The sequence below is a fragment of the Oncorhynchus nerka genome, linkage group LG3, assembly GCF_034236695.1.
Source record: "Oncorhynchus nerka isolate Pitt River linkage group LG3, Oner_Uvic_2.0, whole genome shotgun sequence".
Taxonomy (NCBI): Eukaryota; Metazoa; Chordata; class Actinopteri; order Salmoniformes; family Salmonidae; genus Oncorhynchus; species Oncorhynchus nerka.
The window spans coordinates 43882993-43909093 of NC_088398.1; the positions used below are offsets into that span (position 1 = coordinate 43882993).

The 26101-nt window shown below is 42.4% G+C and overlaps 1 protein-coding gene across 1 annotated transcript in view; it reads left to right on the forward strand.

Annotated features, from left to right (window-relative positions):
- Positions 1–26101, forward strand: part of LOC115108441 (protein TANC1-like) — a 296178-nt gene that overhangs the window by 230943 nt on the left and 39134 nt on the right. Inside the window, exons 12-18 of the mRNA XM_029632769.2 lie at positions 773–1004; positions 2581–2747; positions 10309–10916; positions 16309–16417; positions 17142–17264; positions 23351–23587; positions 24684–24869. Coding sequence (XP_029488629.2) covers positions 773–1004; positions 2581–2747; positions 10309–10916; positions 16309–16417; positions 17142–17264; positions 23351–23587; positions 24684–24869 — 1662 coding nt within the window. The remainder of the gene's footprint in view (positions 1–772; positions 1005–2580; positions 2748–10308; positions 10917–16308; positions 16418–17141; positions 17265–23350; positions 23588–24683; positions 24870–26101) is intronic.

Sequence of the window (26101 nt, forward strand, 5' to 3'; positions counted from 1 at the left end):
CTGTTGGAAGGTGAACCTTCGCCCCAGTCTGAGGTCCTGAGTGATCTGGAGCATGTTTTTATCAAGGATTTCTCTGTACTTTGCTCCGTTCATCTATCCCTCGATCCTGACTAGTCTCCAAAACAAGCTGGCGGCCACCTCTAGGAATCGAAACTTCTTCCATTTAAGAATGATGGAGGCCATTGTGTTCTTGGGGACCTTCAATGCTCCAGACATTTTTTGGTACCTTTCCCCAGATCTGTGCCTCGACACAATCCTGTCTCGGAGCTCTACGGACAATTCCTTCGACCCCATGGCTTGGATTTTGCTCTGGGACATTATATAGACAGGTGTGTGCCTTTCCAAATCATGTCCAATCAATTGAATTTACCACAGGTGGACTTAATACTTTCCGAATGCACTGTAGGACCGTCACATCAGAACAAACTTTGTTTAGATTTTTTTTGTTGTCTATCTGTTGTTCAATGTAGTGAATCTGTTATTCAATGCATTTCTATTGGCTAATAGTAGCAGTAATGCCAAATTCATTATTTTATATATATATTTTTTTATACCTTAACGGTTCTAAAAATTCAAAATCAATATGAAATACAATAATGTAGGGGAATCAGGCAAAAATATAACTGATTTTATAGGGCCCTATGTATTGCATCTAATGCCTTTTAGTCACCAAGCCTATTGGCTTTGCAAGAACTAATACAACAAAGGTTATGCATTTTAAGCCATTAAAGTTCCTAAACAATTGTACTCTCTTTTTATTTCTCCTGTCCAGGTTGTTGCATATCACTACTGCCAGGCTGACAACACCTACACCTGCCTGGTCCCAGAGTTTGTGCACAGTATCGCTGCCCTGCTGTGCAGAGCGCACCAGCTCACCGCCTATAGAGAGCTGCTGCTGAAGGATTCCTATCTACAGAGCATGCTCAGTCTGCGCTCCTGCGTCCAGGACCCAATGGCAGCCTTCCGCAGGGGTGTGTTGGAGCCACTGGCCAACCTCCGCAAGGGTACGATGCTAAACTAGTTACACCTAGGTTCATTCATATCTGACTGTCTCATTGTCACTGGTGTTCATGGTCCAAAATAATGTCTTGAAAGCACACATTGAGTCCATACTATAATCTAGGCCTTCAGTGGCTCAAGGTTTCTGACAAGTGTATTATAACTGTAATTTAACCACAGGTTTGCTTAGATGACTTAAATCGCAAACGACTACCCAAGGTCCCTTCAGAGACCATTTTCTGTGCTTTTCAATTCTTCCAGCCAGCTGAGATAAATTGATTCCATTCCTTACACAAAGAACCTGAAATACCTGAGTTAAATGTGTTAAGTGCTGGCTGTACAGAGGGAGCATAGTCTGCGGGGACATTGTTAATTGCTTAGTGCAGGAGCTCTGCATTTTGCTTTGACAACATTGATTTGAATTGATGTTACACTAAATGGTTAGTATTACTTTGTTATTGTTGTCAGGGCAGAAGAATAGTGCCTCTCCAAGAAAACGTAAACTTGGTGACATCTCTCCCGAGACAGACAGACAGAAGCACGACTATCTCAAGGTCAAGTCCGTTTTGCAAAGACAACACGACCCACTATTTTCCCTGCACTGCAGTGAATCGATATGTTACTGCAGGAGCCTAAACAGATGATGTAGATATACAAACCCAGTGTTGGAATGATGGAGATGGAAAAGAATGAGGATCAATGTGCAGCCAGGGCATGCAGCAGCTCTCCTGTGACGGTCCCCTCACGACTGCCCCCTGTTCCTTATTGAAATGAATGACCGTGTTTGATTGGGCTTGATATGGGGGGTTGATTTGTCCACTCCATCACGATGATGGGGGGCATCCCAGCTGGGAGGGAGTTGAAATTTGCACATTTTCCTGTCATTTATATTTTAGCGTGTTTCTGATCACTGTGCAAAGCTGGATGTGAGGAGGAACACTAGGTTGTGTCCCAAATGGCACTCTATTCCCTATATAGTGCACTATATTTTGACAAGTAGCCTATGTTCAAATAGGAAATAGAGTGCCATTTGGGATGCACACAAGGGCCCTGCCGTTCTGCTGCTGTGAAAGCATGGCTCAGATCCCCGCTGCGGTCTCACCACAGAGCAGTTTAGCATACTGCACTGTCGATATGGCTGCGGACTAAAACACACTCATGTTCATTCATTACTGTGCTAGCTGTAGAGATGTGGGAGAATACCAGAGTAAACCGTCTTAAGATGTGTTAATGCACCAGGAACTGCAGTGCAGAGAGATGTTATCTAAATACAAAGTTGTTTGTAGTTCTTTAAAGTGTGGTGTCCAACTATCTTACTCTCTTTCTCTGCTGTATGTTCAGTTCTTATTTTTACTGACACAAAATTTTATGAGATCAAACTCAAAAGAAAATGTTCTACTTCTCGGCAAAATGGCATGTCTGCAGTCGACTTGGCCTGAAAAGTTTATGAATTGTCGATTTGTTTCTTTCCACCGTCTTCTCTACTGGTGTGTGTGTGTGTGTGTGTGTGTGTGTGTGTGTGTGTGTGTGTGTGTGTGTGTGTGTGTGCGTGTGTGTGTGTGTGCGCGCGTGTGTGTTTAGAGAGGAAGATTCCAGAAGAAGACAATATCATACTGATAGACGGACTAAACGAGGCAGAGTTCCACAAGCCTGACTACGGAGACACCATTGCCTCCTTCATCACCAAGATAATCTCCAAGTTCCCCTCCTGGCTCAAACTTGTTGTTACTGTCCGAGTCAACCTACTGGTGAGTCTACATGTACACTCCTACTGTACGGTGTGTGATTACAGAAAAGTTAACAAAATGTTGCAACTTAAGATGGTGTTATACTGTCCAAGTAATGTACAGTATAACTTAATGACAGGGATATTTTGTAATCTGTTTAGCTGTATTCAAGGGCCATTTCAAAATAGCTAACTAGCCAATTTCAAGTGAATTAACTTCTTGACGCTACCCATCCCTTTAGCGGGATAATTGTCATCAACAACCGCTGAATAGCATAGCGCCACATTCACATAATATTACTAAAAATATATATATTTATGAAATCACAAGTCTAATATTGCAAAACACAGTTTAGCATTTTGTTAATCCACCTGTCGTCTCAGATTTTGAAATTATGCTTTACAGCGAAAGCAATCCAAGCGTTTGTGTAAGTTTATCGATCGCATGACAAAACATTAAGTACACTTAGCATCAGGTAGCTTGGTCACGAAAATCAGAAAAGCAATCAAATTAATAGTTTACCTTTGATCTTCGGATGTTTTCACTCACGAGACTCCCAGTTATACAACAATGTTATTTTGTTCCATAAAGATTATTTTTATATCCAAAATACCTCCGTTTGTTTGGAGCGCTATGTTCAGAAATCCACAGGAAAGAGCATTCACGACAACACAGACGAAAATTCCAAATAATATCCGTAATGTCCACAGAAACATGTCAAACGTTTTTTATAATCAATCCTCAGGTTGTTTTAAAAATATATAATTGATAATATATCAACGGCAAATGTCTTTATCAGTAGGAGAGGGAAAAACAATAGCTGTCCAAACTCTGTTGCGCGAGCAAAACTCATGTGACCACCTGACGCGATATTGTCTTTCTGGCTCATTTTTAAAAATAAAAGCCTGAAACTATGTCTGAAGACTGTTGACATCTTGAGAAAGCGATAGGAAAAGGAATCTGGTTGATATCCCTTTAAGTGGATCAAAGGGAGGCTATGGAACATGGAGTTTTCAAAATAGAAGCCACTTCCTGGTTTGATTTTTCTCAGGGTTTCACCTGCAAAATCAGTTCTGTTATACTCACAGACAATCTTTTGACAGTTTTGGAAACTTTAGAGTGTTTTCTATCCTAATCTGTCAATTATATGCATATTCTAGCATCTGGTCCTGAGAAATAGGCCGTTTACTTTGGGAAAGTTATTTTTCCAAACATAACAATAGTGCCCCCTAGCTTCAAGAGGTTTTAAGATACTTTTACAACCTCCAAGGGTAAGTCTGGGTATCAGTATTTGATACCTCTCTCACTGAATGACACAAGCACCGGCAGATCCTGACAAGTGTAAAAGATTAACTGCTTTACGAAGCGTTTCTTGTTGTCATACACTATCCTCTACAAAGTGTCATTTCTGTCGAGAGCATGGAGAACAGTAGTGGAGAGAGTGAGAGAAATAACAGTTACCCGTTAAACAAGACAGCATGACAACGGAACATGCAGACAGCCACTGACTGAAATTGACACTGAGTCTACCAATGGAGGAGATGAGCTGAGCTGGGGTGTTCCAAATTCCCTGTTTCCTATGTAGTGCACTACTTTTGACCAGACCTCTGACTACATAGGGACTAGGGCGCCATTTGAGATGCAGATCCTGGTGTCACTTCTTTGCAGAGTCTGATGTCTAATGGACATAGCTAGGCTGTAGCCTGTAGACTGTCAGAGAATCTCAATTTCATACTCTTCGCGTCCTCTCCTCGCCTCCTTCTCAAAACCTATTGGAGGAGAAGGTCAGATGGGAGGGACCTCTGGCTTTCCCTCCAATAGGTTTGCAGAAGGAGGAGAGGGGAGAGGATGCAAGGAGTGCAATTGAGATTAATCCTGGGCCTTGGGATAATGTGGCAGCTGACTGACAACCATATCTGTACCAGCTCTAGTCATTATTGCTCTCTCAGCCACTCTGGCCACGGGCACAACCATCCATCAGTATGCAGAGCCTGCACTCATTTGTTAGATCTATGCTGTTCTGTTTTGTTTTTCTTGCCACTGGAGAATTGAAGGGGTAATGGGGATTATCCTGATTTTGTATTCTGTTATTTTTTTATTTCCTCCTCCGTTTTTGTTAATCCTTGCATGGTGTGGGTGATTCCGTGATGTGCAGGGTTCGATACTGCGATCAAAACAGTCGCATTTGCAACCGTTTGACTTGGCAGTGCAACACATTTTTAATCGGTTGCAAGGGTGCCAGTGTACCTGGTCACGTTAGTTTTTGGATCACAATGTGTTTTTGCTTTTTCTGCAGTATTTATTCAAAGAGTAATGTACAGTTGACCACAAATAAACAAACTTTCGGGAAGAGGCAACAATGGCACAGGAATATCAAATCAAATTGTATTGGTCACATGCAAATGTTAATGTGAGTGTAGCTAAATGCTTGTGCTTCTAGTTCCGACAGTGCAGTAATATCTAACAAGTAATCGTAACAAATTCACAACAACTACCTTATACACACAAATGTAAAGGGTGAATACGATTATGTACATATAAATATATGGATGTGGAGGGCAGGTAGTTTTCCCCCGGTGATGCGTTGTGCAGACCGCACTACTGTCTGGAAAGCCTTGCGGTTGAGGGCTGTGCAGTTGCCGTACCAGGCGGTGATACAGCCCAACAGGATGCTCTCGATTGTGTTGTGCATCTGTAAAAGTTTGTGTTTTAGGTGACAAGCCAAATTTCTTCAGCTTCCTGAGGTTGAAGAGGCGCTGCTGCGCATTCTTCACACCACTGTCTGTGTGGGTGGACCATTTCAGTTTGTCCGTGATGTGTACGCCGAGGAACTTAAAACTTTCCACCTTCTCCACTTATGACCCATCGATGTGGATGGGGAGGGGGGGGGGTGCTCCCTCTGCTGTTTCCTGAATTCCACGATCATCTCTTTTGTTTTGTTTACGTTGAGTGAGAGGTTGTTTTCCTGACACCAGATTCTGAGGGCCCTCACCTCCCTGTAGGCCGTCTCATCGTTGTTGTTAATCAAGCCTACCACTGTAATGTCGTCTGCAAACTTGATGCTTGAGTTGGAAGCATGCATGGCCATGCAGTCATGGGTGAACAGGGAGTACAGGAGAGGGCTGAGAACACACCCTTGTGGGACCCCGGTGTTGGGGATCAGCGGGATGGAGATGTTGTTTCCTACCTTCACCACCTGGGGACGTCCCATCAGAAAGTCCAGGACCCAGTTGCACAGGGCGGGTTCGAGACACAGGATCTCGAGCTTAATGACGAGTTTGCAGGGTCCTATACGTTAAATGCTGAGCTGTAGTCAATGAACAGCATTCATACATAGGTATTCCTCTTGTCCAGATGGGATAGGGCAGTGTGATGGCGATTGTGCCGTCAGTGGACCTATTGGAGAGGTAAGCAAATTGGAGTGGGTCTAGGGTATCAGGTAGGGTGGAGGTGATATGATCCTTGACTAGTCTCTCAAAGCACGACGGGGCAATAGTCATTTAGTTCAGTTACCTTTGCTTTCTTGGGAACAGGAACAATGGTGGCCATCTTGAAGCATGTGGGGACAACAGACTGGGATAGGGATTGATTGAATATGTCCATAAACACACCAGCCAGCTGGTCTGCGCATGCCCTGAGGACGCGGCTAGGGAAGCCCGGGGCTGGCAGCCTTGCGAGGGTTAACACATTTAAATGTTTCACTCACGTTAGCCACGGAGAAGGAGAACCCACAGGCTTTGGTAGCGGGCAGTGTCAGTGGCACTGTATTCTTATCAAAGCGAGCAAAGAAGTTGTTTAATTTGTCTGGGAGCAAGAAGTCGATGTTGGTTTTCTTTTTGTAATCCACGATTGACTGTAGACCCTGCCACATACGTCTCGTGTTTGAACCATTGCATTGTGACTCTACTTTGTCTCTACACTGACGCTTTGCTTGTCTGATTGCCTTATGGAGGAAATAGCTGCACTGTTTGCATTTGGTCATGTTTCCGGTCGCCTTGCCATGATTTAAAGCGGTGGTTCGCGCTTTTATTTTGCGCGAATGCTGCCATCAATCTACGGTTTCTGGTTAGGAAAAGTTTTAATAGTCACGGTGGGTACGACATCTCCGATGCACTTGCTAATAAACTCGCTCACCGATTCAGCGTATACATCAATGTTGTTGGCTGAGGCTATCCGGAAACATATCCCAGTCCACGTGATCGAAACAATCTTGAAGCGTGGAATCTGATTGGTTAGACCAGCGTTGGACAGACCTGAGCACAGGCGTTTCCTGTTTTATTTTCTGTCTATCGGCTCAGAGCAACCAAATGGAGTCATGGTCAGAATTGCCAGAAGGCAGGGCGGAGGAGGGCTTTGTATGCATCACGGAAGTTAGAGTAGCAATGATCCAGAAAGCTACCAGCCCGTGTCGCGAATTCAATATGCTGATAGAATTTAGGAAGTCTTGTTCTCAGGTTAGCTTTGTTAAAATCCCTAAGCTACAATTAATGCAGCCTCAGGGTGTATGGTTTCCAGTTTACATAGAGTCCAGTGAAGTTCTTTCAGAGCCGACGAGGTATCTGCTTGGGGGGAGGGGTGGATATACATGACTGTGACTATAATCAAAGAGAATTCTCTTGGAAGATAATGCGGTAGGCATTTGATTGTAATGAATTCTAGGTCAGGTGAACAAAAGCACTTGAGTTCCTGTATGTTGTTGTGATTACACCATGAGTCGTTAATCATAATGCATACACCCCCGCCCTTCTTACCAGAGTTAGGTTTGTTTCTGTCGGCGCGATTCTTGAAGAAACCGGGTGGCTGTACCGACTCTGACAACATATCCAGTGTGAGCCATGTTTCCATGGAACAGAGAATGTTACAATCTCTGATGTCTCTTTGGAAGGCAACTTGTGCCCAAATTTCGTCCACCTTGTTATCTAGAGATTGGACATTGGCGAGTTATATGTTCGGGAGCGGTAGATGGTGTGCTCACCTTCTGAGTCTGACCAGTAGGCCGCTCCGTCTGCCTCTCCTGCGGTGACCGCATTGTTTTGGATCGGCCTCTGGGATAAGATCCCATGTCCAGGGTGGAGTTCCGAACAAAGGATCCGCTTCAGGAAAGACGTATTCCTGGTCATAATGTTGTAAGTTGACATCGCTTTTATATCCAATAGTTCTTCCCGGCTGTACGTAATAACACTTGAGATTTTCTGTGCTAACAATATAAGAAATATTACAAAAAAACAAACAAATAACTGCGTAGTTTCCTAAGGACCTGAAGCAAGGTGAACATCTCTGTCGGCGCTATTTTTAATCTAGGCTATATAATTTTGATATGTTGATGATTTATCACATGCGCACTGCAAACATATAGCCTATAGATACCCTGTTGGGCAGAGAGAGCAAGCAGGTCTCAAACAGCTGGTTGTTGCATAGAGCAACTCACCGAAGACCAACAGCGGTAGTAGGGGTAGGAAAAGCAGTAGGAAAGATGCTCCAAGTTATGATATCTACCAGTAAATGCTAAGGCAAGAATGGGTATGCAAATCAGTTATTCAAAAAGTGAAACGTTTTGGTTGAATATTTGCAATGCGCAATTCAGTCATCATCGAAATGCCTACCTTGAACATCAGTGTCACGCCCTGACCATAGAGAGCCTTTTTATTCTCTATTTTGGTTAGGTCGGGGTGTGACATGGGGGGGTGTTCCTATCTAGGTTGTTTTGTTTCTATGTTGGCCTGGTATGATAAGTGCTAAAGCATCCTTTTTGCATACATTTTGGGGGTAGTTTTTTTCTATAGGGTGTTACAACAATTAAGTATAAAATGTAGGTCCTTGAAAACACAATTAAGTGCTTGAAAAAGTAATTGAATTTGACTAGCCAATGTCTATATGAACCCTGTATAGGCTACTTGCTCAAAACGCAAATGAAAGATAAAATCCCCTGCTATTGAAATGATGCACACATCATTCACTTTCCTGGCAGAGCTTGACCTGGGACCGTATTTTTTTCATTCGGGCCAGTAGCTTTCATTTGATGGCAAGTCTACATGATTGTCAAGCCCTGCTGTGTGCGGTGCACGTAGTACCAATATGTCTACCACTTTGTGTAGCCGGTAGTGATGCTAATGATAGCCTAACCGTTTTCGGGGAGATGGAAAGGCAATTGAAGCTAACTACAAAGTAGCCTATGCCTACTTGGCAGAATCATGATTATTTGTATCAATCCAGTGGCCATTTGTTTTGAAAACTCCATCACAAGTGCACTACAAGAGCACCTCTAGCCAAACACAACTGTCTGGCTGGTGTACACAAAAAAAACTACATTTCTCTATTTTTTCTCAGACCTCAACAAGGGTCCCCTGATGTGGTTTAAGCATTAGTCGTTTAAAAAAAAAAGATTTCTAGAGCGAAAATCTGAAGAAAAAAAACAACTGGGGGAAATCATACTAATCATATTTTTTTTGACGTGGTATCAAGTATGTTCTAAATTGAGTGTTAGGATCCCTGGACCAGAGAGAGGATTTCTCATGTTCATGGATCTTTCTGGGTTGGGTTGGGATTAGGCTACATGTCATGTTAAAATATGTTGATCCATCATTCCAAAAAAGAAACCTGTATATTTTTTTTGAAACCTGGGAAGTTACTGAAATTTTGCAAACCTAGGGAGGCTCTTTGATAAGTTCTCTCATGAAGTAGGTAGGATAAGTGGAGACTAGAGCCAGATTAATGTGTGAGTGTTACCTCATGCTCACACATCCAAAGTGTAAACAAGATCTCGGGGGAAGGTCGCTCACAATGGCTAACACTACAGACTAATAAGTGTGAGATGTTCTTAGGTGAGGTTTTGTGCAGAAACCATGGCCAGTCTGTATTATTCAGTATATTTTTTTCTCTTTTCTCTCTCTTGCTCACTTTCTCTGTGTCTGCCTCTCCCTCTATCTCTATCTCTTCTCCCCCTCTCACTCTCTTTCTGAGAAGAAGGTGTTATCTTTGAGCTGCATTACTTCGCTATCCTCTCCAGAAAGGCAGGGGGATTGCAGCAGGATTAAGGTGGATTGATTTCTCCCACCCTGAGGAGTGAGATTGAAGTGTGGGTTGTGTCCACAGCGTGCCAACTAAAAGTCTCCCCAATGGCCCCATCTCCTGCTCTCTCCAGCTCTATCACCTCCCAGCTCCCAAAGCCTTTGTTTGCAAACACATCGGCGAGTGACTGCGGCAGGCCGATAGCTTAGTGCTCAGTGTCAGTTCCAGCTAGCCCCCTGTGCTTACTGACCTTGGGCTGATAAGAAAAGCTGGAGGAACCACACATGATATAGCCTTCATGGAGAGTGGAAGATTGTCCATTAAGCTCTTCATTTTGCGGTGGTTTCTGTGGTGTGGAAACCGTTTTGGAATAGGAATTTGGAATTCTGGGCATACACTTAATTGTAAATTATATAGTTGATTTATTGTTTTACCCACTCTCATTTACATATACATCTTTTTTGTGTGGGTGATGGTACTGGAGAACATATATTTATAATATAATAACGATATAATGTAACAATATTAAAGTGCGGTAGCAAATCTAATGACAATATCCTTGTGTCTTCCATAGGAAGTCACCAGCCTCCTCCCCTTCTCCAAGATCTCCCTGGACGATTTCCCAGAGAACAAGGAAATCAACACGGACCTCAATGCCTACATCCAGTACCGCATCAACGGCAGCAAAGACATCATGAACAACATCTCCCTCAATGGCAAGGCCGACCCCATCATTGTGGGCAAGGTGAGCAGCCACCTGATCGCCCGCAGCCAGGGCTCCTATCTGTACCTCAAACTGACCCTGGACCTGTTCGAGAGGGGCCACCTGGTGATCAAGAGCGCTAGTTACAAGGTAGTGCCCGTGTCACTGGCCGAGCTCTACCTGCTGCAGTGCAACATGAAGTTCATGACTCAGTCTGCGTTCGAGCGCTCGCTGCCCATCCTGAATGTAGCGCTGGCGTCTCTCCACCCGATGATGGACGAGCAGCTGTTCCAGGCCATCAACGCGGGTACCGTGCGCAGCGAGCTGCCCTGGGACGACTTCCAGCAGCACATGGAGACGTTGTCCTGTTTCCTCATCAAGCGGCGGGACAAGACGCGCATGTTCTGCCACCCATCCTTCAGAGAGTGGTTGGTGTGGAGGGCAGACGGAGAGAGCACCAACTTCCTCTGTGACCCCAGGTGAGCTAGGCTAACTCAAATCTACCCTGGTGAACTCAAGCCCAATTAGAGAGTTAGACGAACTCAAGCCCAATCAGTGAGTTAGGGAGCACTGCAAAATAGCCTCAATTAGCCTTACTACCGTAGCTAGCTGGCTAACTTTGCTCGCTACTGTCGCTAGCTAGCTTCTTTGCAAAGATTTGATGCAGTCAAGATAGGCACTACCATGTATGATAGATAACCTATGGCAGCAACACGTTTGTCTAACTAGCGCGAGTTGGTTTGCCTACTTTCTCTCCCTCCTGCCACACATATAGACTGTCACACACACTGTTCCCTCCTCCTCTCCCGCCCCTCCCCCACATTCTGCTGAAACAAGCAGAGTGCAGCACACCAGCTCTCTCCCGATCTCTGCAAGGAAGTCTCCATTGAATTTTTTATTTATTTTTTAAACTTTTATTTGAAACGCAACATGTAAAGTGTTGGTCCCATGTTTTATGAGCTGAAATAAAAGATCCCATGACATTTCCATAGGCACAAAAAGCGTATTTTGTCTCAAATGCACACATTTATCCTTTGCCAAGATAATCCATCGACCTGACAGCTGTGGCATATCAAGAAGCTGATTATTACACAGGTGTACCTTGTGCCGGGGACAATAAAAGGCCATTCTAAAATGTGCAGTTTTGTCACACAACATAATGCCACAGTTATCTCGAGTTTTGTGGGAGCGTACAATTGTCATGCTGACTACAGGAATGTCCACCAGAGCTGTTGCCAGATAATGTTCATTTCTCTACCCTAAGCTGCCTCCAACGTCGTTTCAGAGAATTTGGCAGTATGTCCAACCGGCTTCACAACCGCAGACAACGTGTAACCACGCCAGCCCAGGACCTCCACATCCGGCTTCTTCACCTGCGGGATAGTCTGAGACCAGCCACCCGGACAGCTGATGAAACTGGGTTTGCACAACTGAAGAATTTCTGCACAAACTGTCAGAAACTGTCTCAGGGAAGCTCATCTGTGTGCTCATCGTCCTCACCAGGGCATTGACCTGACTGCAGTTTGGCGTAGTAACCGACTTCAGTGGGTAAATGCTCAACTTTGATGATCACTGGCACGTTGGAGAAGTGTTATGTGGGCGAGCGGTTTGCTGATGTCAAAGTTGTGAACAGAATGCCCCATACTGGCAGTGGGGTTATGGTATGGGCAGGCATAATCTATGGACAGCAAACACAATTGCATTTTTATCAATGGCAATTTAAATTAGAAGAGATACCGTGATGAGATCCTGAGACCCGTTGTCGTGCCATTCATTCACCGCCATCATCTCATGATTCAGCATGATAATGCATGACCCCATGTCGCAAGGGATCTGTACATAATTCCTGGAAGCTGAAAATTTCCCAGTTCTTCCATGGCCTGCATACTCACCAGAAATGTCACCCATTGAGCATGTTTGGGATGCTCTGGATCGACATGTGCGACAGCATGTTCCAGTTCCTGCCAATATCCAGAAACTTTGCACAGCCATTGAAGAGGACTGGGACAACATTCCTAAGGCCACAATCATCAGCCTGATCAACTTTATGCGAAGGAGATGTGTCGCGCTTCATGAGCCTCTCTACCATGAGTGAAATGTGTGGTTGCCTAGGAGAGATGGCTCACTTTGGCATTTCTTCTAGCACTCAGAAGGAGGAGAAATAATTACAGTGCCTTGTTTAGAGCTACATATTCTGATCTTCAGACGCTTTTAAAAATGTAAATACAGAGGGAGACCATTTTGTTTAAGGAGCAAACAAGCACAAGACAGTATTGAATGGTTGTTTGTGCTGTAAAGAGGGGGGAAATTACCATCAATAAGAAGTTGTGCCTGACTCATCTCTGCCTGGGAGACCTCTGATGTCTGTTTCTTCACTTGAAGAAGAAATCGAACATTCAAGACAGCGTCGCCGCGTTCCCTTTTAAGTTATATCAATCCACTCCTTTTCACTCAATCACAGACATGTTATTGCTCCCTAGTTTGTATACCGCCATTGATCGATACACATGGGGCAGGATACTTATGTAATCTGCGAGGAGGGAGAAGATGGTGCTTCGCTGCGAACAAATTATGGAATTTATAGCTCAACTCTGAAACAGAAGCTGACAAGTCATATTTCTTCCTATTGCTGCTAAGATGTGCTTGGCTGTATGAGGGGATGGATGGGCAGCCAGGAGAAGTAGCGTAGTGGATGTCTGCATCCCAAATGGCACTCTATTCCCTATATAGTGCACTACTTTCGACCAGAGCCCTATGGGCCCTTGTCAAAAATGGTGGACTAAATAGGGAATAGGGTGCCATTTGGGACACTGCTGATGTTGTTTGGCAGAAACACCGGGGTTGTCAGCATACATCCTGGGTCCCGTCCCTGACACGTTATCTTACATGGGGTCGACTGATGAAATGTAGGGCTCCTTCAGTGCTCTGCGTGTAGGGAAATTGATTTAGCTCAAGTCAGATGAGGGAGGTTGTTTACTGGCAAGGATGTTTCCATAAACACTATTCAGTGTAATAGAAGAACGATCTGTATGGAGTTCAGACACTACTGGCAACTGATGTCGACATTTGAAATTCAACACTCATTTGGGTTGGAACTGAATTTGCTCTTAGACATGGTTTTCTCTCAGAAAAATACTCTTGAGTTGGCAAACTGTAGGCTTAGTAGAAAATGTATACTATACAGTAGTTAGCATTACTACTGTCAAGAGTGTACTCCTATCTTGTTGCTATCATTTATAAGAACAAGAACTAGGGAATCACGATATATCGGTGAACATATCGGAATCGGACGATATTAGCTAAAAATGCCAACATCTGTATCGACCCAATGTCTAGTTCAATGCCGATGTGAAAAACTGATGTCAAAGCTGATGTACATACCTATATAACGTAATGACGCCACGTAATATTTTGCGCTACACTTGCAACACAGCATTCCTAACCTAGCCCACAATGTCTGCTGTGTGGATCGAGCAGTCAACAAGTCATTTGAAGAGTAAGAACATTTTAGCGAGACAACTCAAAGGCGAAATCCATTAACGCCAAGATAATGGAATTCATTGCCCTTGACAATCAACCGTTCTCTGTCGTGGGTGATGTTGGCTTTCGCGACTGGTTGAGCACCGGTACACACTAACATTACCAAGTGCGCTATTGTTCAGATGTTGCCCTACCGGAGTTACACAGTAATAGTGTCACTGCTATTAGCTTCAGGACATACTATTGAATGCCGTTTGGGTCTTTGCGTGTCCAAAAAGATACACGTCAAATAACACTATTTGACGCATTAAATAAGATTTTAATTGACACGTCAAATACAACCGTTCTATTATAGAATGTTATTTGTTCTGAATTTGCACGTGCAAGCCAAGCGCCACCACTACTATCAGTAGCACTGTCAAAGCTGTACAAAAGTCTGCAAACAAGCAAACACCAGCCACGAACTATGTGTTTACAATACCGCGTTGGTAATAAAGCATTATTTGTTCGACCGCAACTTCTGGGGTCGCTAGCTAGCTTTAGCTTGGTACCTAGCTAGCACCAATACAACCAATATAGCACCAATACAACCAATCTGAAAACAGTGACCAGTTGAATCTGCAGTCATTTTCACTCTTCTTAGCAATGATTTAGGAAGTATTAGCTTGGTAGCCACTTGTTGTTTACCTATTGAAATAAGTATGCCCCCAATGCAATTTTAAAGTGATATTTCAACAAATTTTTGTCAAAATAACTAATTAATGTATTTAGTTTACTTTATAACATTCCAACCTCGTTTAGTATGATCTATTCAATTATGGCATAATTCTACTATTTTTATTCATTTGCGTCACTGTCAATAACATACTTTTATTTGGAAGTCCACTATTGTGGCTAATCCTTATTGTGACTAGCTTCACATAGATGGTTCCGACCCACCATTAATCAAATATAAACTGCCTTATAAATTACGGTTATTTTAGATGATGACACCTAGCTCTATAGTTTCACTGTAATAGAATGCTTAAAAAGCTGCTAAAATTTTAAAAATCGGTTATCGGTATCGGGGTTTTTTTTGTGGCAAGGAAAACATTGGATATTGGTATCGTGCAAAAATGTCATATCGGTGCATCACTAACAAGAACTTATGTGGTCCCTAAAGCATCAACACAGTGTTATTGTAGATTTAAAGAGAAATCTTTGAAAACAAACACATGATTTGGTAGCAAAGATTGGTGATCGAAGACATGGGCTAATGCCAATCAGAAGGGGAAAAAGTACAAACTTGTGTGGTTACTGCATATTGTGTATGCATCCCATCTTAAATATTATCAATGAATTTACTGTGTGTTCCACTTCATCTTAGATGAATTTTGGCAAGGAATCTCAATCTGCAAAAAAAAGTCATTGTTTCCTGCGGTTTTGCTGCCCTGTGGAATGGGCTAATGTGTCTTTAGACTGTGATTTTTTTAGACTGTGATTAGACTCGGGTTCTTCATACCCTCATTAGTGACTACCATAGTGCACACTAATCATACTAGGGACAAGTCCCAAATGGCACCCTATTCCCTATATAGGGGTCAAAAGTAGTGCACTATATAGGGAGTAAGGTGCCATTTGGGACGCAAAATGATTGCCCTTACTTTCTCTCTGTTCTGACTCACCTCTGCATACCTCTTCCAAGCTGCAGTCACTGACCTCTATACACCCCCTCTCAGACCCTTTCAACACAATCTGTCAAAACAAAAGCAAGTGAAGACCTGGCATGAGGACTGACACACAGAGCTAGAAGAAATGCTTGTTATTTCCCCATTCAAAAGAGAAAGCACACCTTAACGGAAAAAGTTCAAACTGAAACGTCAGTCATGCGTGGTCTTTTAATGAAGTTCTCTGGTAATTAACACCAGAGAGAAGAGCTTCAGTGAGAAGAGGAAGGTGGTTACATTTAACACAAGGGCTGCATTCTCTAGTTTACACCGCTTGTCCTCCTCTCCTCGGGCTGGGCCATGCCAGGCATGGCCTAGACAGGGTCTAGACACTAGCGTTTAACAGTGTTTAATCAGACCGGCCAACAGACAGGCTGACGTGAAGTAATGGATAGAATAATGCACCATGATTACAACACACTCTCCAATCTCTCAAGATAAGAACATTGCAAATCTCAATTCTGTCTCTGGCTGCCTGGGAAAGTTAAACTAGCTTTAGTTGGAATGAAAAAACAGCAGCCGTCACTCCCCAATCAGCCAAGTATGAAAGTGGATGATGAACATACATTGTAAGAACATCCTACCATGGCATAACTACGGCACCTGTAAGCCCTAGACATTGTTTTTCGAACACTTTGCACACTTTTAGTTGTTGATGGGAAATGTCTTGGTGTTTCCTCTACAGGAGTGGACACGCACTCATGGCCTTCATGCTGTCGCGACAAGAGGGGAAACTGAACCGGCAGCAGACCATGGAGCTGGGCCACCATATCCTTAAAGCACACATCTTCAAGGTACAAGAGACTAGCCAGGACCAGATTACTGAACAGGCATGCAGGGCACATCCCCCGGGGCCCCTTTAAAGCTATATTTGAGCTATTAAACAGCAACAACAACAAATATCTACCTCCTGGCAAAGAGTATAGAATTGCTGGAAATTTGCTTTAAAATGGCAACATTTTTTCTTAGACAAAATGTGTAGAATAGCATTATAAAACTGCACATTTTTCTTTCTGCACCATTTGCAAAATGTGTTGAAATGCAGTAAGTTAGCTGATTTCATTAAAAAAATACATATATACAATATAATGCCCCAGGGTCCCAAGGTAGTCCGGCCTTGAGACTAGCTACTTAGTTCTGGGCCAGAATTCACAAATCGTCTCAGTGGCAGTGCTGATTTATGATCAGTTTTGCCTTTTATATCACAGTGAATAAGATGACATGGACAGAGAGGGACCTGATCCTAGATCACCACTCCTACTCTGAGACTATTGATGCAAATGGCCCCTGAAGCCTATAGTGTATATCCCACCCTTACTCAGATTACATTCCTTTTGTGAATTTTAGAGTGCGTATGTTTATTAATGAATCAAGATACATGTACATATGGACAGTATCATCAGAGGATAAGCCCTCTGGGTGTGAGAGAAGGCTCTGGGAGTGAATCTACAGTATGTATCATTGGTTTATTGGCCTGGTGTGTGTGCATGGTTTTAGTGTCTCTGTCTCTGTCCTCAGGGTCTGAGTAAGAAGACGGGTGTGTCTTCCAGCGTGCTGCAGGCCCTCTGGATCAGCTGCAGCGCTGATGGTCTCTCTGCAGCCCTGGCCTCTCTGAGGAACCTCTACACCCCCAACGTCAAGGTGAGACCTCCACCCTAGACATCCAGACCCTCACCTGGAGCACTGCTGTGACATAGGATATGCTATTTATTTATTTATTCATGGTATTTGTATTGATAGATACAGTGAAAAAAGTGATTGAGATGAGGAGAGGGACATAGAATGCAAAATGGCGCTGTCAGGGGTTGAACCCATGCCTCCAGGGGCAATGTGTAGTCTGCAAGCAGTAAGCACTACCACTAGACCAGCCAAAACCAACTGGCGGACCGTGGTCTGAGTCCAGACCCAGAGACGAGTCAATCCGGACCGGACAACATCGCATTTTGTTTCATAAAAGTCAAAGCATAATTTTTTTTAACAGCTTTAAAAAATCAATCCAGGCACAGTGGCCTCTTTAACTCAGCAACCTCTCTTTCTCGCTCTCTCTGTTGATGCAACGCCCACCTGAAAAGTAGCAATATTAAGTGCCATTATGACACCAGGCATAGTCATTTCGATCAGAAGTATCCCCTGAATGCGGAGGTGAGAACAAACAAGATTAACCAACTAAAATCCCAATTTGAGAGATCTGCCAAAGTCCTTGTCAATTCCCAGACAGCCCAACAACATGCAATGGAGTGTTCACTGAGGATAGCTTGGGTTTTGGGAAAACAGAAAACACAATTTTCAGATGCTCAGATGGTAAAATAATGCATGTGTGAAGTTGCTGACACCTTGCTTAAAGGTAAACAAAAGATGAGCTCAGAGAAAAGATCAAACGAATTTGAAAGAGGACCACCCTGACCTGACTTCATATCACTGCATCATCCTTCTACCTGTCCTGTGTGCCAGTCTGAGGAAATAGTATTCTGAGGTCATGACAACGATGATGAAACTGATCGAGGCATTCTGACAGAGGCCAATGCCAGTTTTGCTGACTTACGACTGCACAACAATGTCAGATGACTCAGCAAAGGCAGGGTTTTAGACGCTTTTGGGCCTTTCGGGAGGAAATCAAAGCTTTGTTACCAGAGCAAAAGAGTGACAAGGCAACTCAGTTTTTTGAGTTTTTGTAAGATAAGGCGAAGATGGGAACAGTTGCATTTTTGACAGACATTATATCACACCTTAATCAACTGAATGTTAAGCTGCAGGGATGGCACAACACAGTGTGTGATATGATAACAGCAGTCCGGGCTTTCCAGAAGAAATTGGAGCTTTTCAAGAATGATCTCCAGGGAGAACTTGTCCACTTCCCCAATCTTCTGATGAAAACGCAGGGAGACAAAGATGTTCCCTAACCATGTTGATTTCATCCAGAAGCTGGTGGATAACTTCAAGGCTCGCTTTGATGACTTCATTGTTGGGAGAGAACTGCTGCTGCTCATTCAGAACCCCTTCTTGGTCACAAATGTGACAAAGTTGTCAGAAAAAGCCAAACAGATCTTCAGATTGGTAGATGTTGCCTCACTGAAAATGGAGTTGATTGAGCTGCAAGAAAATGCGTCTTTGAAGGAGCAGACTGGTGACTGTGACCCTGTTACTATCTGGGGAAAGATGGTGCCTGCAGCTGATGTCCCTGTTCTCAAGAAACTGGCACTATACATCCTGACCATGTTTGGCTCCACATACAGCTGTGAATCAGCTTTTTCCACAATTAACTTTATTAAAAACAAATACTGCTCCAGGTTCACCAATGAACAACGGCACCAGTGTCTCAAGAGTTGTTCTCACACCATTAGTGCCTAACTTCAAATCATTGGCAGGAGACAGAAAGTGTAATTTCTCTCATTGATGCAAGCCCAGAGTGACTTCTACATGAATATTGCATGGCCCACAGAGACATCCTGTGCATTCAGATTATTATTTTCGTTAAACTATCCTTTCTTCTCCAGAAAACATGTACTATATTTTATTATAATTCAAGTTCACAGTGCACTTTATGCATAGACAATTATGCAACCACTTTTGCTCTTCTGCAATGTTGCACATGTTTGCATTCAAAATAAGTTGTAATTCATTGAAATTCTTAGTCTCATTTTCTGTATTTAATGTACATGTTATATAACAACATGTTTCCTAAGTCGTAGACGACTATATTTGTTACTGCGGCTGTACCACAGCGCTGATAAAGAACGATATCCATCCGGACCTTTGCCACCTAGGACATTTGTGTCACTGGACCTTCTCAAATAGTAGTTGAGTACCCCTGCACTAGACCTACCCCCAGCACGGACATGTAGACTGGTCTAAAATTATTGATGAGCAATAATGACTGTATAAAATAAATAATTCAAATACTGAGCTATATTGTATGCTCAGAACTGTATATTGTTATTGTATTACATGCTAACCTCCCCTGTTATTGGTAATGATGAGAGGTTAGCATGCCTTGGGGGTATGATCTTTGATCCTCTGTAACTTTCTCATTTCTCATTATTCACGATTCATTCAGGATTATCTGTAATCATGGTTGAATCCACATTAATATAGAAGTGTTTAGAAGCCTATTCTATTCTTATTTATAATAAATGTGACTCCAAAATGGCACAATACATTGTTTTCCATTCATTTCTATTAGGCACGAAACAAACTGCAAAAATGAATCTAACAAGTTTGTAGAGTCACAAGCTTGATGTAATCATTGCGTGCTAGGTATATTGGGCCAAATATTAAACTTTTCGCGACTTAATTTCTGAGAATCTTTTTATACTGTCATTATTGCTGTGTGTCAATCATTTCGGACCCCACTGTATGTTCTTGAGCGCATGCATGTTGCCTGAACACACTGGTCATTGTGTCTCCCTGAATGTTTTCCTATTACATTTTTCCACCAGCGATTTGTATTAGCACAGTGGTATTATTGTAATCTACTCTCCTCACCTCGAATGTCCTCCCTGAGTGCTTGTTAATTCCACTGATGGCTCCCAGTGTGTGTTATGATAAGCATTGTGATGTTTCCTGGAAACACTCACTTACGGTGATGAGTGTGGGCTCCTCACCGATGAACAACAGCTCATTGGAAATCTCACCAAGATGCTCACTGGCTCCGATAGATTGATGCAGGTTGCACTCTCTTCCATTAGTTTGATCCATCTGCTATCTGTGATGCTGCTCTCTGTGGGGGAAAAGGAGGCTGTGCCATTCTAAGTAATTACAGAGCCCTTTTTAATTTAATAAACAAGAAGGCACGTTAATGACAGAGTGGGCAAAATCAGTTTTTATGTTAAATTATGCCTGGCTCTGTGTCTGTCTACGTGCCCTGCTCTGTCTATTATGGCGGGAGATAGAAAATAGTCCTCCTAAGGCGTACAAGGCAATTATCAGTGGGGAATGATGTATTGTAGCTTTAAGCAAAAACAACTATATATTCTTGTTTGCCAGTAGCAGTATGCTTAGGGTGTGGTTTTATTAACGCTTAGAGTGTTGTTTTGTTAACGCTTAGAGTGTTGTTTTGTTAACGCTTAGAGTGTTGTTTTGTTAACGCTTAGAGTGTTGTTTTGTTAACGCTTAGAGTGTTGTTTTGTTAATGCTTAAACATTATCATCTCCGTTTTCCCGGTGTGAAATATTCTGTTTGAGTGTAACATCTCTCATGAAGACAGTCACAGACAGAGTTGTTCCTTGTCCTCCAATGCCCCCTAATAATCATTGGTGCTAATTTATTCCGTTGTGGTTCCGCCGGTAAATAAAGCAAATTCAATTTCCTCTTCTTTTAACACTCACTGGGTTTGACGCCTCGTCTGATTAAACATAAATTATTATATTCCTTATCAAGGAGAAGAAGAATATGCTCTGATTATCACAACACTAGATAATTTCCACTGTGTACTCTTGCGTTGAATGCATTTCAAAATGACTATATGTGCAATATATATATATATATAATTTTTTTAAAATTAGCTATTTGGCTGAATTCTATGCTCGATTTTCTTTTTTCAAAAATATTTTTAAAGGTTAGATAGTGAGAGAGATGACAGTGGGGGAAGATGGAGAAAGGATGTGTCAAAGAGCAGTAGGTCAGATTTGAAGCTATGCCGACAAAATACACATGTGCCTGAGGATAGTGGTGTGCCGGTCAGCTGTATGTCCACCCGCTCCCGTCCGCAATTGCTAACCCATCCGCAACCACCCAACTATATGTGATGAAGTGAAAATCTGAGGCCCGCGCCCGACTCTAACCTGCTAATATAGAAATTATCTGTAGGCTACACTCTTAGAAAAAAGGGTTCCAAAAGGGTTCTTTGGCTGACCCCATAAGATAACCTTTTTTGGTTTCAGGTAGAACTCTTTTGGGTTCCATGTAGAACTCTCGGTGGGAAGGGTTCTACCTTTAACCAAAAGGAGTTATTGAAAGGGTTCTACAATGGGTACAGTCAAAAACCCTTTTTGGTTCTAGATAGCACCTTTTTTTTAAGAGTGTACAGTCAGAGACGGGGGAATGATTTTTGACAGGGGGTGCAGGATTTTTTGACAGATTTAGATATGTTTCTGCTTATAATTTCTAATATTTTGATAGGCTATATGTTAGTCAACTTATCTATACTTAGATACATGCAGCTTCTCTTCTGTCATTATATGTTGCCCTAGATGACTAAATTCAACCTAGCTCACCAGAATAATGTCATAAATTGATAGAATGAATGCTTCAATCTAGTTGACATCGGTACATTTTTCTCTGTGGTCTCTGCTTCTTTTACAGAGCAAAGACATTTAGGGATCGAGAAGAAAATGCAATAACATTTAATTATTTATTTTTGTTGCAAAAATCAAGGAAATAGAAAGCTGTGAAAACGACCCAACATGTTTCTGATAAGATTTCTTCAGAAAAAGTAAGAGCGCCTGCTAAATGTCTAAAATGTAAACATTTCAGTTCGGCTTGGATGCATATTTTATGTGGTTGTTATGTTGCTGATAAACATAGCACTTCTACAGACGGTATCTAACTGTGCATTTGCATTCTCCCAAGATGCTGAAAGAAAGAAATCCAAATGTACGCTTGGTGTATCACTTTACTGCAATAAGTGCTTAATTCTGCAGGAGTTAATATGAAGGCTATATGAGAGGTTATAGACCTACTGTCAGTGTCCAGATTTCAGTTTCCATTTAATCCATCTGAACAGTAGGCTACAGTTCCCTTGACGTACCAAAGGCCTATTTGAAGTCCCCATCTTGTGACTGTCGAATATGTATATTGCCACACAATCATCACACAAAATAATCCTCTTTTACCATGTCACCAAATCTTTCCCAAACATTACTTTTCTGGCCCTCCCTTCTCTTTATTTCAACTTTCCATTTCATAGCTTTTCACTTATTGAATTGAATTAATCTCGGACATTGTCCTTTTTGCCTCCATGGATCGACGTTAACTTTTTCTGCCCGTTCCCAAAAGCATTTGGCAATTGGCAAGTAGGCTACAGTTTGGCCCTGAAGCTTAGGCTTACGCAAGAATGCCAGATGGCCTAAAATAATGAAAGCAAATCTCAATGTGGCCTATAGACATAAAATGCACAAGTCTAGGTCCAAAAGGCTCCTTAACAGCTTCTACCCCCAAACCATAAGACTGCTGAAAAATTTATCAAATGGCCACCGGAGTATTTGCATTGACCCCCCCCCCCCCCCCGTTTTAGTTTTTACACTGCTGCTACTCGCTATTTATTATCTATGCATAGTCACTTTGCCCCTACCTTATTTATTTAAATTTTATTTAGTAAATATTTTCTTAACTCTATGTTCTTAAAACTGCATTGTTGGGTAAGGGCTTGTAAGTAAGCATTTCACAGTAAGGTGTTGTATTCAGCGCATGTTTCAAATCAAATTTGATTTGATACATTTATGGATTTTTTAAGGCATTGTTTTCTCCTTCTTCAACCCACCCCGCCCTTCATCCATACAATATTTCATTACCATAAACTCGCCGCCCCACAGATACAGCTGCGGGGACTGCGAGTTATGAGTCAACCCACACATCACAACCGAAGGATGCGGCATTACCGCTAGCACAGCCAGGCCTCTATTTTCAGGTTTAGGGAAGCCAAAATGTTTAATTCCATGCTCATGTTTTTCTTATACGATTTGATAAGACAGTTGAATTCCATGTGTATTTAATGTGTGCTGCTCTTGCAGGTGAGTCGTCTGCTGATGCTAGGCGGGGCCAATGTGAACTACAGGACAGAGGTGCTGAACAACGGCCCGGTGCTGTGTGTCCAGTCCCACCTGGGCCACCAGGAGATGGCTGGCCTGCTGCTGGAGTTCGGGGCTACCTTGGACGTGGTGTCCGAGAACGGCATGAGCCCTCTCTGCTTCGCCTCGGCTGCCGGACACTTGGGTTTAGTCAGCCTGCTCTGCAAGAGAGGAGCCAAGGTTGGTGCTACTGCCCCTAGACCCTCAGACATCAACAGGATCAGGGCTAATCATCCCAGCTTTTCCCTTAACACTAGAACCGCTGGGCCTCGATGGACCCACCTTCAAGCTAATGAGCAGTCATTTTGACTGCAACATTCTAACAGTGTATTTAATATATTTCATATATGCTATCGCAAAAAGAATAATTTGGTTGTGTTAATGAAGGCCTTGGGTAACATTAGAATACAAATTTGATTTGATTTCAAAAAACGCAAAAGCATTTTCATTTTTTTTATGTTACTGTAGGCTATATGTAAAAACAAAACAACGCCAAAATGCAAGTGTTCAATCAATTTTATTTGTGGAATGCCTTTGTTACAATTATGAAACAGAATGCATATGTTCTGGAACACGGTAACAGCTTATTTTTATAACAACAAAATAAAAATACCGCAACCACAAGATGCACGGTCAAATGATGAAAGTAGCCTAAACATCATTATAAGCACCAAGTGGCCTTTATAAATAGTGAAACTCGGCACAAATGCGATAATGGCGTTATAATGAATATAAGTGTCGATATGACAGCAGTAAAAAAACACAATTATTGTCAGCTCGTGCTTATATTGTGTGCATTTTATTTAGCTGCTATCCCTTGTACTAACAGTTGACACAATTTTTGTAACTTTCACTTCCTTGACACACTTTGACGTAACTTTGTTTGGTTGTAAGTGCATAATAGTCTCCCGTTTTCTCTTTATTGTATTCCCGTTGTCTTGACATTCTTCAACACCGTTGTGGAGTACACTGGCTGTGTAGGTGCCTTATTTTGTGCAGACTGAGGGAGCTCCGTTCTCACTTTGTTCATGGTGCAGACCAGACTTGTTTTCTTTGCAAGATAATTGTTTGCCAATGTCAGTGAAGTTAGGAAATTGTCCATGGTGACATTTCTCCCCTTGCCAACATAAAGTATCACAATCCCCATCTCCACATTATCTGACACTTGTTCTTAACTGACTTGCCTTGTTAAATAAAGGTTCAATTTAAAACAATTTAAATAATAAAATATGTCATTGTATTACAGCATATAAACCCTGTTGTTGTTTTGTTGCAGGTTGACCATGTGGATAAGAGCGGTCAGTGTGCTCTGGTCCATGCTGCTCTGAGGGGCCACCCTGGCATCATCCAGTACCTCTTGGAGCTGGAGTGGACCCCCGAGGGCCAGCAGCAGAACTGCAGTCTGAAGAACAAGACCCTTCAGCAGGCTCTGATCGCTGCCTCCAGCATGGGACACACACAGGTCAGTCAAAAGACACTGGTTGAATCCCAAATGGCACATGTTGCAACCACCCAGTTTACTGCACAGGGTTTGTATGGTCATGAAAATCCTAGAAAGGTCATGGAATTAGAAAATAGTTTTCCAGGCCTGGAAATGTATGGTTGTGCCCGATCTCAGTAATCGTATCTGTTTTATCTCGTCATCGGAAAACCCGGAAGTGTGCTTTAAATGTTGTAAAGCTAATTCCTCAAGTGCGCATTACTGTGCTATCACTTGGACTGCATCACATAGCGCATCGTTATGTTTCTTCACCCATCACACACATTGTTAAATGACCCGACAGATGAAAATGCACATGATTTACTTACTTAGTCCTTTTCAATTATCAACGAAATAGACTAATAAATATCCTAATGCATGGCTACTACTGCCTGCATTTATTCCAGACAGATTTAGATGAAGATAATAATTCGCTTTACCAATATATTTTTTTCACTTTCGAGAAGAGCAAATCTTTTATCTCCCGACACTTATGCCACAACATTTCTACAATAAATGTACATTTGTAATTTTATTTTCAAATGATCTGTCGCTCAGTAAACATTCCTGGGCGAGAATAAATAATAATAGCAAGCAAGCATGGGCTTGGGTCACTACATAACGACAGACATCGTCAGCAATGGAATAATTAAATGGACAGACAAAGTAGACCTACTAAACAACACCAAGTAGACAGACAGAAACAACCATATGTCCTTAGCAAACAATGATGACTAGCTACAGATTCTGATTCATACAGGATGTTTGGAGAAGTGGAGACTTGTGCCCTGAGACGAGTGACTATAAGTGAGTGAAACAGGCTGTCTGGGAAAATGAGAGCAGAGCAGAGTGACTTGGTCTAATCCAATTGTTGCAGCAGGCTCAACCGATACCCCGCCCATTTCTTTACAGACAGAAGAACTAGCCAATAGTTGTTCAGAGCACACAGCGCATCACACTGTTTGAGTGAAAGAGAGATGTGCGCTGGCAGCAGAAAATAACTTTTTTTCCGACCAAGGATAATAATAAAAAATACTTGTGTCATAATCTTTTTTGGAAAATTCTCCATATCCGTTACGATACTCTTTTTGCACAAGTACTCGGCGCACCCCTATGGAAAAGCTTTGGAAAATATTAAAATCAGAAACGTTTTGGAAAAGTAATGGAAATTAGTTTAATAATTTTGGCTCATGTAAATAATTTAGGCATACTTT